General features: G+C 37.0%; 1 protein-coding gene across 2 annotated transcripts in view; it reads left to right on the top strand.

Moving 5' to 3' along the window:
* Window positions 1-13,026, top strand: part of SLC6A2 (solute carrier family 6 member 2) — a 76,700-nt gene extending 63,674 nt beyond the window's left edge. The window contains exons 12-14 of one of the 2 annotated variants that reach the window (XM_075433778.1): window positions 1,507-1,674; window positions 4,156-4,227; window positions 5,815-13,026. In XM_075433778.1, coding sequence (XP_075289893.1) covers window positions 1,507-1,674; window positions 4,156-4,227; window positions 5,815-5,838 — 264 coding nt within the window. In that variant the 3' untranslated portion in view covers window positions 5,839-13,026. The remainder of the gene's footprint in view (window positions 1-1,506; window positions 1,675-4,155; window positions 4,228-5,814) is intronic. The other variant, XM_075433779.1, reaches the window with a different exon arrangement.
* The last annotated feature ends 2,053 nt before the right edge of the window (window positions 13,027-15,079 follow it).

The raw sequence follows: 15,079 nt of genomic DNA, 5'->3' as shown, positions 1-15,079 counted from the left end.
TTTTAATCCCAGCTGGAAGTGCTAAACTTGGAACATATCAACTAATTACTGGGTACTAATATACTTTAAAACCCACGGGAATGGTATCACACTGGGTAGGGGACATTGGGTAGTTTTATTATAGCTGTACATTTTCCTCGATTTTCTAAAAGGCAACGTGGACATGACAATCTTGATTTATAGGGAAAAAGTAATTCTAATTTACCTTCTCACAGCCTTTTGGGTTCATTATTCAATACATTAGGAAAATAAATTACATCAAATTAACTAAACCAGTTTAACTTAGTAATTTATAAGTGAAAACTATAAGATGGTCACTAGCATGAAAAAAGGTAGTCCACTATTAGCCTACATAATTTAAAACTACAAATTGTAGAAAATTGGTCACTTAATCTGAGAAACAGCATTTTTATGCCACCTGTATGAAACGTACAAACTGCCTCACCAGAAGAGACTGAGACCATAAGCATGGTAAAAACAAATTAAAAAAAAAATCAGATATAGTTTAGGATAATTTGGAAAGGCTATAAAACTGTTAGACTTCAGTATAATTCTTGCTCTAACAATCCCATGCATGTTTAGTGCAAAGTGGCCCCTGTTTGGGACTGGTAATGTATTAGAGTAGTTCCTAAGGATAAGTACAATTCTAAATAAAATAAAGGTAATTTGGGGTTGGTCAGGTATCTGGTATTAGGAAGTATCTCCTTGAAGCTTTTTCTCCATACTGTCTGGAGCTATGTATATCATCCCAAGAAAGATCTCAAAATGGAATTAGTATTCTTCTAACTGGATTTCACACTATCGGCTTCCTTTAGCCCACACCATTACTCTCCTTGTGTAGCTTTTCAAACTCTAGGCTGAAAATACTCTAATTTGAAATCACTATATGGAGCAGAATGTATATGCCCGGAGAACCAAGTCAAGGAACTCTGCATCTTACACAACCCATACAGATTTAACAGGAGGCAGATAGGGTAGTACCCTGCTCTTTACTTCTTGCATCTAGCACTGGATGGGGTAACACCAGCAGAAAAAAACAACAACTTTATTTTACAGTCCTAAAGGCTGCTTAACCTTTCCTCAGTAAGTGTATCATGCTGGAGCTTGCATCGTGCCTCACTGAAAAATCAGGACAAAACTTCTAAATGAAACCTAATGCCTCAGGGAAACAAAGAAGGGAAAAACCAATATAACCTCCTGCAGAGGTTTTTCTTGACTACAGAATTCCTTTTATATATCTGTAACATTCATTTAAATGATCTTCCCATCAAAATATCAAATAGTCTCTGTCCAGAGTAGCTAAACTGAACCATTAATACTAGTAAATGCGTGAAGAACTTCAACAGTTTAAGCAGTAAGAGGCACAAAGTAAATAGGATTAAGGTAAATGGTAGAGCTGGGTTGAAATACACCTTAGGACAGCTGCCTAATAAAACACATGAAACCGGTTTCCCACAAAGTTTCTTGGTCTCAAAACTGTGGTTCATTTTATTCTTTCTTCCCTAGTTTGTCGTGATAGTCAGTATAATAAATTTCAAGCCTTTGACCTACGATGACTACACCTTCCCTCTCTGGGCAAATCGCATTGGCTGGGGAATAGCATTATCTTCAATGATACTTGTGCCTGCCTATATTATCTATAAATTTATGAGTGTGCGTGGGACCTTTAAAGAAGTAAGTGAAACGCTAATAAAATGTCATGAAATGTTGCTATGCTATGAAATGAAATGGCTGGAGTGAGGTTGGTTGGTTGTTTCTCTTACTCCTGAAACTTATTACTTATGAGTGACCTTTTGGATCCAACCATCAGATGGATTGGAGTTTTGATGTATGATTACTGCATGCTGTTTTGAGTTGCTAGATAGAAATTAGCTTTTCAGAAAGCACCATATTAATTCTGAAAAATTATTTTTGCTGCATGTAATTAATCTGATTGATGAGATTATTTTTTCCTTATTAACAAAAAAATGTACAAGTTATGGAATCTTCATATTCAGTTCTGAGGTATGGTCTTTACACAGTTCTACCTAAAGAAAGTTCAGTCCAAGGTATGCTTTACTCACTCTATACTAGAGTGTTGTAAACTTATATGTACAAAGGTAATTCAGACCTCTCCTATCTTAGCATTATAAGAGTCTCTACATGTCCACATGCTGGCAGAGTGGAATGTGCCCCCAAAGTAGTCCTGTGTTCAGGATGGCCTTTGTTCATCTAATGAGCATCTAGCAAGGACAGAAGAAATGCCTTACTGGTCACAGCAATAGATCCATTTAGCCCAGTATCCTGTCTATAACAGAAGCCACTTCATATTTGATTTTCTCTGTCAAATTCTCTGTCTCTTTACTGGAATTATTACAACATTCTGCCAAGGCTAGAATTAATGCAGATCTTTCTAGTTTATTCATCATGAATATCGGAATGCTTGAAGAAACTTAATATTCAGGATAGTCCAAGGTGCTGAAATAGATCTGGAAATCATGAAAATTCTGATATAGACACTGCTTACAGTCTCATCTAGCCTGCTGCTTTTTAACTACTTCAGTAAAAGATCCAGGGTACTAGGCAGCAGCATCTTGCTCTACATAAACCTACTTCATGCATAATATATCTGGTCTGTGCACTGAATAAAGCAGAAACTGAGGGAGAAAATTTGTGACCATCTTACTCTAATGAATTGCTGAACAGCAAGGTTTAACATTGCAACCTCAATAGTGTTCTTTTATTTTCATTTATAATTTATGTGCAATATTAATATATCGATTCTATTTGAAAGAACCTGTTTCTATGGGAAATAAATGCATCTGTGTTTCCTTAGTTCACTCCCCTGTACTTTTCTTTATCTGTTCAGAGTGGCACAAGATTAAGGTTCACTGATCATATTAATTTTACCGCCATATTAATTTGACTATCACTGTCATAGTAAATTATCTATAGTCTTAAAATATCTAATGGTGCTTAGAATGAAGACTCCTCACCACTATACAGCATGAATTTTTGTCCCGTCATGTCATAATTTTATAACATAATCTAGAACCTCTGACATACCTATTTCTGTTGCTCTCCTTTCCTACAGTTAAGAGTTACACAGTGGTGCAGCAAGATATTCACACTCTTAGGCAAATCACTGAACCATCACCACACAGAGAATTAAGAAGAAAACAGGATCTCATCCTTTACCTAGACAGGGCACATATCCCCCTTGCATCGACCTGGCAGGCCTAAATGCCTTGTTTCTGAAACATTACAGTCACCTCACGTAATGTTCACCTCAGAAGGGCACCCCAGACTGGGAACTCCTCTTTACCTACGCTGTTTTCATCAGCTCCAAAATCTCAGTGTTGTGCATGATTTCTAGCTCTCGTTTCCAGCAACTCTATAAGCCCTTTATTTTGTTCTGTTCCTGGAGGTTTACAAACTCATTTTCTAGTACTGCCTAACCCAACAAGGCTTTTACCATCTTGCACAAGTTTATGATACTGGGATGCACAAGCCTTTGGCCAAAAACACATTTCTCACTCATTTTGTAGTGGTAGCAAGCTCTGGTTTGTCTTTTACAGCTCCTGTAGACAGCAGGTCTTCCGTCTCCCCATGAGAAATAGAGCAAAAGGCTAGTATATTACATCCAAATAACTATTATAAGATATGATGCCCTAAAGTGGGGCTTTTAAAAGTATGGCGAAAAGTATGCTCTTAGTCTAACAGGAACTTAAAAATCAACATCTACATGTGATCCCAAATGACACAGCATAGGGTAGACAAGGCAGATGAGCTGGGAAATAGTCAGTACCTCCTCCCCCTCTCACTGGGACTAGTCAACCTCATTACAGCACTATCAGAACAGTGTGAATTTAAGGGAGGTAAGGCCTGTAATACCAACTTGTTCCTGATGTTCTTCTCCATATGCACTTGCGAAATATTTGGACTTGGTGTTTGCATAAACTTTCTACTGTTGCTTCTTATATTAAAGGCAAATACCAAGGGGCTTATAACGAGCTTGTTCTCTCAGTGACTAAATTAATGGCACATGATGCAGTGATATTAAAGATTTAAGTTTCCATTCTAAATAAAGTTCATGCTACTTCCCCATTATAGACTGGGGATTACAGACATAATACCACTTCATATGGCTGACTTTCCTCTTCTCATTTGGTTTAGAGACTAGCTTACTGCATCACACCTGAAAATGAGCACCAACTCGTGGCCCAAGGAAATGTCAGGCAGTTTAAGGTTTGTACACCTTTCACCATGCTTTCTCTCCTGATACCAACCCATTCCTGTCTCTAGCAACAACTACAGGTTTGGACCAATCTCCTCATAGTGGATACCTCTGCAGGTCTGTAGTTCTTTTTTTCTGCCAGCATGACAAGATGCAGGATGCTCAGTACCACACGCATCAGCTCTGTTGGAAGGCTTTTGGCACCTTCCTTCCTCAACGAAGCAGAACCTACAATCTCACTGATCACTTGAATACAGTAGTTTAGATTGTATCTGAACACAGTGAGATCTCACCAAGAGACGAAGGTATTTCCAAACTATCATGAACATTTAAACAGGTCATAGCCTATTTCTCAGTTACTGCACAACAATTTGAAGTCATGTTTCCTAAATTCAAGTTATGTACCACAGCACATGGTAAACAGCAGAACAAATATTCAGTGTCAGACCTCAGACATAATGGCCGTGATGAAATAATGTGCTAGGTTATGTGGAATAGGCTTTCCCCACAGGCTGATTGAAAACACTGCTGGAGACTTCTTAAGCAGCCATGAAAAATATGCTATAGGCTTCCAAACACTGCTTTCCTTTTAGCAAATAAAATAAGCTTATTGAAATAAAGTCCTTTTTGTAGAAGATAAAAAGGATGCAAATATGAAACTGGTTACACTTATCAGCATTCATGCCAGACCACTTTCTGTCTTCAAAGTTGAAAGCAGCTAGAATTATGCACATCACCTCAAAACATGACCCAGATTTTATAGTGGTGGTTTGTATGTTGGTATTGAAAAAATAAATTTGCCTTTTGCTTACTCTGAAAAATACTCTTTGAAGTATAATTTTGAATTTTAAAGGAAATAATCCAAGTGTAGATTTATGGGATGCAGAATGGAAGCAGGAAAAAAAGGCTTCCTGTTTCATGATCACAGTTCATTTGACGTGGCCAAAAATATACAGTAGCACAGCACCTCTTCCTGCCTTATCTATCCCCTATTCCTCCCCTCAGTTGTCTGAAGATTTAATGTTCCAGTTGTAGGTAATAACTTCATTTTTCCAGAGGCAGACGTTCCTGTGCAAGTGGGCTATAAACAGCCATTCCTACACAGTACCAGTCTTCTGAATGCAAATCTATGACAGCAAAAAGGAAGCAAATGAATTTCACTTAAATTAGAAAAGATTGTACTCAGAAATAAATTCCTGATGATACCTCAAACCATTTCAGACACCAGGGTATGTTAATTTGTTGTTGTTTTCAAACAGCTAGGAACAGCTTTCTTATTGCTAAAGCATAGTTAGTGATTTGTTCATGATGCTTAAGTTTGTAAACAAAACACTATCATAACCAAACAAGTACAAAAAACTCTCATATCTTCAGCAGTTCTGAATTTTAAAACTGAACTGAGAGCTGACTAAATAGCCTTTATATTCAGCAGATTTCTCACTGCCAAGTGGAATCCACAGAAATTTGGTTATAATCTATCCATGATTTTGAAACCTCTTTGTAACTCTAGATTTGTCAACTAATGTATTTAAAACATCTCTCATTTTCATCATTTGAATCAATTATGTTATTAAACAACTACTTCTGTTCCCTTACAGCTTCAACACTGGCTAACAATATGACAACCAACAGGTTGAGGAAAAAGCCAGTATGTTAAGTTAAAATGGGAGTACAGAAAAGTCAAGTTCAAAGCTCCCTCGATTATGCTTGGACCAGGCTGGCTCAGAGCTTATCTACTGACTCTTTGAAGGAAGACATCTGCTCTCTGTTCTCAGTGCCTCCCTTCTATTACTTGGCTTCAAACGATCTTTAAAGACTCCAGTTATTTTTTCATATATCCTTTGGTGCCATGAGATCCCTACATGACCAAAACTTGTGAGTTTTGCTACTGACAGAAGTGGAGGAAGGGGGAGCAGACCAAAAAAGCAATCAACATAAGTTAAATGCTCTTTTATCATGAAGAAGTGAATTAAATTTTTCTGACAGTAATAATTACTTCAGATATTCATGCCACGACCTATTTTAAACCAACACCACCTGAACGTTTTTAGATCTAAAGGAAGAGTACATCTCAATTATGAAGAAAAAGCAACTTTAACTATTACTCATGTCATTAGCTTTCTTGCCATACTATCCTTTGGGATATGAGTTTGCATCCTTCTGAAGTGAAGACTCAGTGCTTCATTTTCAGTGGTTTGTTATTAGTTTCTTCTCTTGGTGAAGAAGGTTGTCTTTGCTGTCTGTATAGGTCCGTGCCATTTTCTGTCCAGTTTAATTATACAAGCTGAAGAGAAGCAGGAACAGAAATCCTGTTACAGCTAAGTACAAAATACAGTTTAATACAATGCTGTACTTAAATATATTCCCTTATACCAACAATTAAAATGGCTTTATCATATGATCCATACTCCACAGACTTTTTCAGCTAAGTATGAAAGTTACATACAAAGACAGCCTTTCATTTTTTTGTTATATTTTGCTCCAGATAAAGAATGTAAAATACATAGGAAGAGAGAATCATTTTTAGAATTACATGATCTACCTAGAGGAACCAAAATACCAAACTTTGGCTTTATTCTCCTGCTGTGAACATGCTATTATTATAATCTAACTTAGATTCACCTACCAAGCCATAGTAAGATTACGATTAATAATTTGGAAGGATATTTTATGCATACTCAGTTGTTCTCTCCAGTAGCATTATGCAAGGTAGAAAATACAGAACAAACTCTGCATTTGGGTGCTGTTCTTATTCTGTGATCACTTATCACCGTAGTATCTTCCCAGCAATCACTAGATTTGGTAGCTTTAAGTTATTTCTTGTACTTTTTATCACTAGATCAATAGTAATTTTCAGAAGCAGTAGCTTCTCAGCTGAACCCAGCCCAGAGTTTACCTCTGGACCTTAACTCTGATTTTTTCTGCCTTTATACATTCAATTCAGCTTGTCTTTTAAATGTATGTAGTGCTTCCTCTTTTTAAAAAGGCCATTTAAAAGGATGGGACTTTTTAATTTAAAATACAGTTTTTGTTGAGGTTTTTTTTCCTTTTTTGAAATAGTGGAATTTATAAGTCCCAAGTGATTTTGGCCTTTTCCATTTAACATCGATTTCTGTTCAAAATAGAATGTAAATTTCTCTCCTTATTTATCCAACATAATCCATGCTTTGGAAGATATCAAGAATTGTCCTTTTCTTGCAAAGTCTCAGTAACAAATAGTAGTTTTATTTAAACAGGGTTTTAAACCCAAAGGATATTTTATTCCAATTACAAAGGAAGTCATATTTTCTGGCCCAGCTGATGGCCAATAGCTGTTTAAACCCTGTTATTAAATATATTTCAATAATATTGGAATTTCAAATGTTGTGGTTCTAGTTCTGTAATTATACAAGATGCCAAACAGTGAAAATATGTTGAGGGCTTCAAGAAAGCCATCCCACCAGCTTCACAGTTAATCCCATTTTTATTGTTTGCTAAGCTACATTAGCATCTTTTCATCATTATAAAGCTTACTTTTCAGTAATACAGCTGCTTCGGTCACTGACTTGGCACGTTTCAAAAGTTTCTTAGCATAGATATAATTACGAAGTTTTTGAAACTCTTGAAGGCTCTTTAACGTGGAGCTTTAATAGCTGGTCACATTACACATTGTTTGGTTCACTCATGACTAGAAATGCTGACAACCTGCATCAATGTTCACTTGTGATACAGCCCATCACCACCATCTGAATAGCAAAATCCATGCATGAAAAGCTGCATTTTGTCACTGCTCAGCCCTGAAATAGGAGCAAAGCTATGTTAACACAGGAATGAAATCGGATTTACCCAGCATGTTAGAGTTTCACTGTATTTTTTATACCATCTCCCAAGGCACTTACCTACTACGTTATTTTTATTTCTATTGCTGTATAATTTCTTAGGTTTAGTGTAGTATTTATAGCTCAGGACTCCATTGCACTACTGCCATCTTGTTTTGAGGTTTTATAGACAAAGAGCTTGCAATCTATACAGAAGACAATAGGCAAATCAGAGAAAGCAGGAATCTCATTACCAATAACCCGAATGAAAAAATAAAGATAATACACATTGCACGACCACACAGCTAGGCTTTAAGTTCAAGATGTTGCCCAAAGGAAGTCTCCCCAAAAGCAATATGACTTCTGTACCAGAGATGAAGAATAGTGTCTTCAATTCTCCACAGAATAAGATGCTCAACTACCTCATGCCTCTTGGACGAATAAATGATGCCCTTAGACACAAACTAGCACCCATTCAAATGCCAAATACCTTTGTGAAGACCAGGTTATATTCTTTGCCTTGACCCAGTGATATGGTACAGACCGTCCAATAAGAAGCCACAACTCTAGCACCTAGCTGCTCTTAGGCACCTGCTTTGAGCTGCCTAATACATCTCCAATATGGAAAATATCAAATGCCACTAAGGTATTCATCTCCCTTCAGTTCAACCACTTGTATTTAAAAAAAACCGATCACCCAGTCAGGTCCTTATCACCCATGTGGTTTAACTGCAAGTCTTCCACTAACTCAGTCTTGAATTTTCAGCCAAGCAGGTCACACTTTCCCTCAGCTATACCTGTTGTGGGAACAGACCTGCTATGGGGACTGGTGCTCTCCCATATATCCCTGTGGGATGGCAAGTATATGTTGTTGGAGTAGGCAGACCACTTCCAAAAGAAGAAATTTAATACAAGCTTATTCAAGATGCAGTATCATCTGCTTGCTAATTATGTTGGCTATTTTAGCAACAAGCCAGTGGGAAGAATTGAGTGAAGCAATTTAACAGCTCATCTGACAGTCCTAGAAAATATTTTCATGAAGGCCTTTTTGTAAACTGATAAAGGAAGCAGCTGTCATACATTAGCATCTCTCTTCTGACCTTCCTTCCCGTCAGTGATCCATGTTTTTTTCATCAAGCCACAGAAAGTTAGTTAGCACCAAGGAAAGAGATCCTCCATTTTCTTTGTACTTCTGCTGTCATTCAGCAGAACAATACTTCATATACTTGTTACTGTTCTAAAGTTGCATTACTAAAACTCCAGAGATTCAGATTTCTGGTAGAAACAATGGGTCCTTCATGGGCAACAGTCCAAAAAGCACTAGTGCTATTTAGTGTTTGGTCCTTGTTTGAACCATATGTTTTTTGTCAGTCTGTCTTGTGTTCTGTCATGTCCTGAGGCATACACCCTGGCAACACTTGAAAGACATTTTACCATAGTGAGGGATTTTGCAGAAAATCCAGGATCAAACACGATATTTTAAATATAGAATGTAGGAGAAATGCTTGGCTGTTACTATTGTACATGTTCCCTAACTGCACATGCAATGTATGTGGTATGTAATTTGCCCAGAGGAAATTCCAGATAATTGGTCATTTCTTCTCAGCAAAATACCACTTAAATGCTATTATTTAAAAAGGTTAAACTGAAACATTTTCTATATACATCCACTTCTCACGCTATTGTTTTGACATGATTAAGTTTATTTTGTACTGTTAGGTTGTAGGAGGTCACGTAGAAAGTTCTTTCGCTTTTTATGTCTCTTGCAGTTCTTCCAACTCATACAGCATTAATTAGCAGATACTTGCTTTTATGGGAGTAGATAGCTTTTGTCCATACCCTGGACTAATTCACTAAGTTTCATGAGACACTGGCAAACATTTAAGAATTTCTTTCCTAAAAACCAAATTTAAACCATAGATTAGCAATTTCAAAAGAGATGAGACTCACAAATGTTTTATTTGCAGTGCCCTATTATAACATTCAAAAATGGGCATGAAGAACTCTGATATAAGACAGTTACCACAGCACAACAAATGACAGTATATAATCTACCTGCAGAAATTACACATATACTCTGAGCTTCACAGAGCAGTAAAACAGGATATGTTTGTTCTAATACACTATTTTCTCAGGGCTAAGAATATTTATGGTCCACAGATCAGCTCATGTGCAAGAACTCAGTCCCATTAAAGGCCAACACAATGTCGCAGCTTAGACCCTTGAATAATTTTGGAGTCTTGGCTATAGTATAGGGAGACAAATCTCTAGAAACACTTCCAGAAAGTCTTCTCCAAAGGAAAAACACTTTTTCAGTCTACCTTCCTCTGATTCATACCCCTGTTCCTATTGTTGACTGTGGGCTGATCTAGATAATCAGTGGAAAGTTAAGCTGTTAGAATATGAAGCTTAAATGTTTGTAATACATTACAGAAGTCAGAAACAGGACCTTGAAGTGACCTTACTAGGTTCATATCTACATACAAGCTGAGAGCAGCATATGGACCATTCTAAGCAAAGCTGGCCAGAAATCACCATACAGGACTGAATCTATGAGCTGCTTGGACACCTAAACTACTACAGGTCTTCATTTACTAAACTAATATTAGCTGGTACACAAGAAAGCCGGCCACCTTCTGGGTTCCTTTAGGAAAAAGGTACACTAGTAGAGGCTACTGCAGAACAGTTGGGAAATCATTTTAGAACTTAATTTACAGAAGTTAAGCCTTCGGTGAAGCCCTGTTACACCTGTGACCTTGCGTCACTGAGTTTCAGAGAGGATCATATGCAGGGAATAGTTGTATCTCAAACATCTATGTTTGAGTGCCTCTGTGCTGTGGAAGATAATTTTTTGGTCAGCCATTTCAGTCTATGGTAACTCAGATTTCAACAGAAACATTTCACCAAGCACTTGGCCCTCTCTAATCCATATTTTCAAAGGACAATTTTTGCTGACAGTCAGCCAAGACCACTTGGCTGACCAAGCAGGCATGGAGGTGTTCCTTAGCTGTGATTAGATGTACAATTACTTGGGTTTATCTGCTTCAGCTTAATGGAAATGACAAGACTTGTAAGCCATGCCCTGCACAGAGAAATTTTTCCTAGGCCAAAAAATTTCAGATTTTTGCACATTGTTTCTAATAAAAATAAAATCAACATAGGACCAAGATCCTCAGCTAGTGATTAATTTGTATAGTGGTACTGTTCACTGCCTGCGACTCAATTTAGATGCTTCTACATGCATAGACTACTATAGAGAACTAGATGGCAGATAAAGACATTTCAACCAGCAGGAAAAAAGCAGTTATGTAAGTGCAGAATTTGATCAGTTTCCGTTTGCCATTTAAAAACACAACACGTTCAGACAAGCTGCAGTCACTGTACAAACCTAGCAGAAGCACACAGAGAAACAAAGACAGCCAGTAACATAGACATTGTGATTGTATTCAGTGAAACTGTCCTCCTTAGAAGAACATGTAGGTGTCTAGATACAAGTGGTTGGGATGGAGCCAAGAAGGGAAGAAACTGAGAGGCTTAAGTCCCAGTCCAGCAATGCAGCCATCCTGCAAGTTAACCATTACTGCCCTTACTTTTCATGTTGAGAACAGTGGGCCTTTTTTGCCCAAGCACTGATGGCCACATTGGGCCACCTGTGTGCTTTGCTTTCCTCCTTTCTTTAGTGTTTCTTTAGTATAGCAGCTAAAGAAACGCTAAACACAAGTTACTCAATTTCTTTGCTAAGGGAACTGAATAAATTCAGTGAACTAAGAACATGACTAAGCCTTAAGCTGGCTCTCTTTTAAAGGTGTCCTGTTGTTTATTGGTCATTGCCAAGAAGCCTCAAACTTGCAGGTGACCTGCATTTGTAATTTATGTTACACTCTCTGTAAGCCTATCTGCAAGACTTAGCTTTTGTTTGCTATGGGTAGTATCAGTTACAAAGGGAGAATCTCCAAATAGTGCATTTTGAAAATAACTTCTAATAGGTCTGATGAAGATTTGCCTTACAAATAAAAGCTTTGTAGTGAGCATTTACTTAGTTTACACCAGTGTTTTACTTAATTTTTAATGCCTTTTTATAGCAGTGACTAGAGTTTACCTTAGATAAGGGTACCTCTGTATAGGAAATATTTTAATATTTTTACCAGTTTTTTTAATTTTCATAGAATATAAGTGTATATTGTAAGGCAAGAAATTCAATTTTTATGTAAGCAGGTTATCACACAAGACCTATTTCTCCATTATAAGCTTTTTTAGTCAGCCAGTCTAGTTCAATAATATGTTGGCCTTCGATTATAAATGTAAAAATGTGATAAAGGAGAATAAAACATTATCTATAACTAAGTGCATATTGTAGCACAATATTCTCCATTGCTGCCTTAATCTCATAAAAGGAAGTCATGTGTTTTTAATTTATATTTGAAAAGAACAAAAAATCCAGAGCATCCTATGGCTGCAGTTCTATGTTGTGAGACAGCTTGACGTTAAGCCAAACGTGTTAGTGTCCAGTAGGTCTACTTCCAAAGCAAGAGATCACATTGCAGTTTTCAGGAATAAGTTGTCATAGGAGTTCAAAACTTGTCACCAGTTAAAATACTCTCCAAGGCACCCCAGTAACAAAAAGTGTCCAAACACAGCCACCACATTTCCATACCTGACTCCATTAATTGTGCAATTTGCAGGGCCATTTGGCTTTTTTGTAAATCTTTGGTTATCTGGGGGAAATGGCATTAATTGTTTTTTGGTTGTTTGTTGTTTTTTTTAAAGGGAGACACCTACATGCCCATGTGTGTAATCAGAAACAACTACATTTCTTATAAATATGGATATGGATGTATGTGATGTGTGCTGGTTAACTATACTTAAAATGCTGATAAAGATGGTGAATGTAAAGTATTTGTCCTCATTCCTCTGTCCTGTGATCAGTGTAAATAAGAACTGTTCTAAGCTGTGCATTAATGTAACAGATTATTCCAATATAGTGTATAAAATTATTTAAATAAAATCTGACAAATATGCACATAAAGTATAAAGAAAAGTCTTATGTACCAAGAATTTACTTATGACAGTCAATTAAAAGCTGAAATGAAAGTTTTGTGTATGGTCAATACTGTTGCCAGGTAAAGCTTCACAGTGACAGGCAGCTCTCTGCAGAGATCTCCCCAGCAGTGGCATGCTTGTCTCCCAGGGATGGGCATTTCCGGGGCAGGCCTGCCTGATAGCAGTGCAGAAAAGGCTGCCAGAAGTCAGTCCTGAGCTGACTCCAGAGGCTAGCAGACAACTAAAAACAAAAGCCCAGAAGCAGGAACCCTATACAGCTGTCGTGGGTTCAGCTAGGATAGAGTTAATTTTCACCAGAAACTGGCTGGGCTGACCCAAACAGCCAGTCCAATGGGATATTCTATACCATGGGATGTCAGGCTGAGTGTTTTAAGTGGGGAGCTGGCTGAAGGAGAAGCTTTTACTACTCAGGAGCAAACTGAGTATCGGGTGGCGAGAACACTGCATGGTGTATATGCTTTTTATCAGTATTATTGTTATTTTCTTCTCCCTTTGCCATTCTGTTAAACTGTTCTCATCCCAACCCACAAGTTTCCCCCTTTTTTCCTTCCGATTCTCCTCCCCATCCCACCGGGGAGGGGGAAGGAGTGAGAAAGTAACTGCATGGTTCTTTTGTTGCATATTGAGGCAAAACCACAACAACAGCTCTCAGCCTTCATGCGATAGTTAACATCTTTGCGGTGTCCGCTGGATGCAGTGAACAGATTTATACATACATTTGAACTCCTTTCAGGAATGTAACAACAGTAGTACAATGAAGTTTTCACAACCACACACTGAAAGCAAATAATCAAGACCTTTTAGGAACATGAATTGAAACGCATAGCACAAAAACTGTAATTCCCCAAGGCTACATTGTTTTCCTTTTTATAAGCAAATTGTTTTGTCTCATTAACTTTGCCGTAAGTAGTAATAGCCATAAAAGCATTATTCTTAGTCTATAGATCAGCCAGGAAAAAGGCTACTCTTATCCAACACAAAGGAAGAATAGATAAAAATGTTTTTGGTGCTTTTTTTTACTAAAACCATTTTCTTGTATTTCCATACGGAACTTCACAAAATGATGTGAAGCACTATTTCCAAAGGTACATTTTGTTAGGCAACCTCAATTATCTACATACAAATTTCATACAGAGACTAATCTACTTCCCTTAGTGCTTTTTTTAAAGTGGATCTCAACATTGTTAAGGTACATTCAATTGTTTGTTTCTCTACTGCCTCTAAGAAAAACATGGCTTAAATTATTTTAATACATCTGAAACTGAATAATGAAATTTTTGTATGTCAGTTTCTAATAATGTAAAATACTTAAACCCAAAAATTAATACTAAAATAATTCAAAGTTAATTAATTTTAAAATACTTCTAAGTGTTTCACAGAAGTTTTTTTTAATCTGTTTTGCTGTTCAACAAAAGCCTGTTTACAAAATTTTCATTTTTCACTACTATTCATTCTCCCATTTACCATTTTCACCAAGCTTCTCTCAACTGGTAAGTCTTTTAGACTCAGCATTAGCATACTGTTATGAAAGTAAAACTAGGCAGTGCTTGCTTAAAATAACTGTAGAATTTTGCCCTCCTGGAATTATTACAGATACCAAGTTTCCTGGCTGCTTTTAAACAACTACATAATCTCTTCTGATATTCCCTACCTTACTCTAAAAGTAAGAACTTAAGTTACTTCCTTTTTCAACACCCCAAAACAGAAGAGGCAGATTAGGTACCTATTCTGCTAGTAGTAAAGAAAACTGCTTCAGCATCTCTGATTCTTCAGCATCTCAGATTTGTAAAAGCAAGCATGACATTTTAATTTGCCATCTTACCCAACCGAATATTTATTATTATTTATTAGCTAATATATAAGTTAACATAAGCAAAAATTTTATCTTTGAAAAGAAAATTGAAGGCTGGGGATAAATCGGAATATATCTGATTCTTTTTTCATCACAACACAAATAAACAATTCTAGCAAAAAGTTAAGACATGACGCTCTTGTAAATGCAGAG

The sequence above is a fragment of the Opisthocomus hoazin genome, chromosome 12 (assembly GCF_030867145.1).
Source record: "Opisthocomus hoazin isolate bOpiHoa1 chromosome 12, bOpiHoa1.hap1, whole genome shotgun sequence".
NCBI lineage: Eukaryota > Metazoa > Chordata > Aves > Opisthocomiformes > Opisthocomidae > Opisthocomus > Opisthocomus hoazin.
The sequence above is the reverse complement of the archived record's forward strand: the minus strand, read 5'-3'. Positions and strand labels throughout refer to the sequence as shown.